Below are 1,090 nucleotides of genomic sequence, written 5' to 3'. Positions count from 1 at the left end.
CAGGTGCAGAACGGAACTATCTATATATAGGGTTCCAGCACAACAGGCTGCTGTTTCCGTTCAGCATCTGCTCCATACTAAAATAAATATTAATATTTCTGGTCGAAAATGTAAAACAAGAAATGTATTCTTTATTCACATTCCAGGTGACAACATGCTGACAGCTATCTCTGTGGCCCGAGACTGTGGAATGATCCCCCCCAAAGACACAGTCATCATTGCTGATGCCCTCCCTCCCTTTGATGGACAAGCTGCCAAGATCACCTGGAGATACGCTGACAGGCCGAACAAGACATCTCGCCTGGAGGTGAGGCGATGGGGTTATTGCTAACATGTGGGGCTTTTTTATTAGCACTTTTGGCCACACAGAGTCAAACTGTGCCGTATAGATGTGCGAATTTAAACGCGCCAACTCGTGCCAGGTCGCACCCGAGATGGACCGTCTACAGAGTCGGGTCAAAGCTTGCCAGAACGCCTTTCAGCGGGTTGCGGTAGTGTCAGATAGGCTTTTTCATCATTAAGTCGGATGAGGGAAGCAAGTTTGAAACAACATGGTTTAAACCACAGCAAATACTTTTCTCATATATAAATGTATTTATATAAATGCATAGCCTATAGTATATATAGTATATGCATAGTCTACACAACTAAATGCATTGGTGTACATAGTGCAATCCACTATAACAGCTGAATAATAAAATTTGATCTTTGCAAATCATAGCATTTCAACTTTAAATAGTTAAATTAAGCAACCCTCTTTTGGTGTCGTATAATGTTTCGTCTCTAACCCAAACACTTGTTGCATTAACAGGAAGTAAACATCAGTCTGGAGGACGTGTGTCATGTAGATGAGCCCGAAACACAAGAGCTGTATCACTTTGCTATGAACGGAAAGTCATTTGCTGTCATCACCGAGCATTTCCCTGACATGCTCCAAAAGGTACGAGGTCTTTGAAATAGAGTGGACATCGCTCCACTGGTTTACTGTCACTTTAATAAAAATGTCAAAGTTACATTTACCAAAAGAAAAATAAGACCTATTGTTCTTTTGGTAAATGTATCTCCATGACACCTAATGTATCTGTGGGTA

General features: G+C 41.3%; 1 protein-coding gene across 1 annotated transcript; it reads left to right on the top strand.

Moving 5' to 3' along the window:
* Positions 1-146: 146 nt before the first annotated feature.
* Positions 147-940, top strand: LOC121965051 (polyamine-transporting ATPase 13A3-like; the record flags this gene model as incomplete). The annotated part of the gene is made up of 2 exons (XM_042515216.1): positions 147-307; positions 812-940. Coding segments are annotated over 2 exons (290 nt in total), but the record flags the coding sequence as incomplete, so codon positions are not given.
* Between the last annotated feature and the right edge of the window lie 150 nt (positions 941-1,090).

Source organism: Plectropomus leopardus, unplaced genomic scaffold (genome assembly GCF_008729295.1).
Source record: "Plectropomus leopardus isolate mb unplaced genomic scaffold, YSFRI_Pleo_2.0 unplaced_scaffold18374, whole genome shotgun sequence".
Classification (NCBI taxonomy): domain Eukaryota; kingdom Metazoa; phylum Chordata; class Actinopteri; order Perciformes; family Serranidae; genus Plectropomus; species Plectropomus leopardus.
Note: the sequence above shows the minus strand (reverse complement) of the source record. Positions and strands in the feature narration are given on the sequence as shown.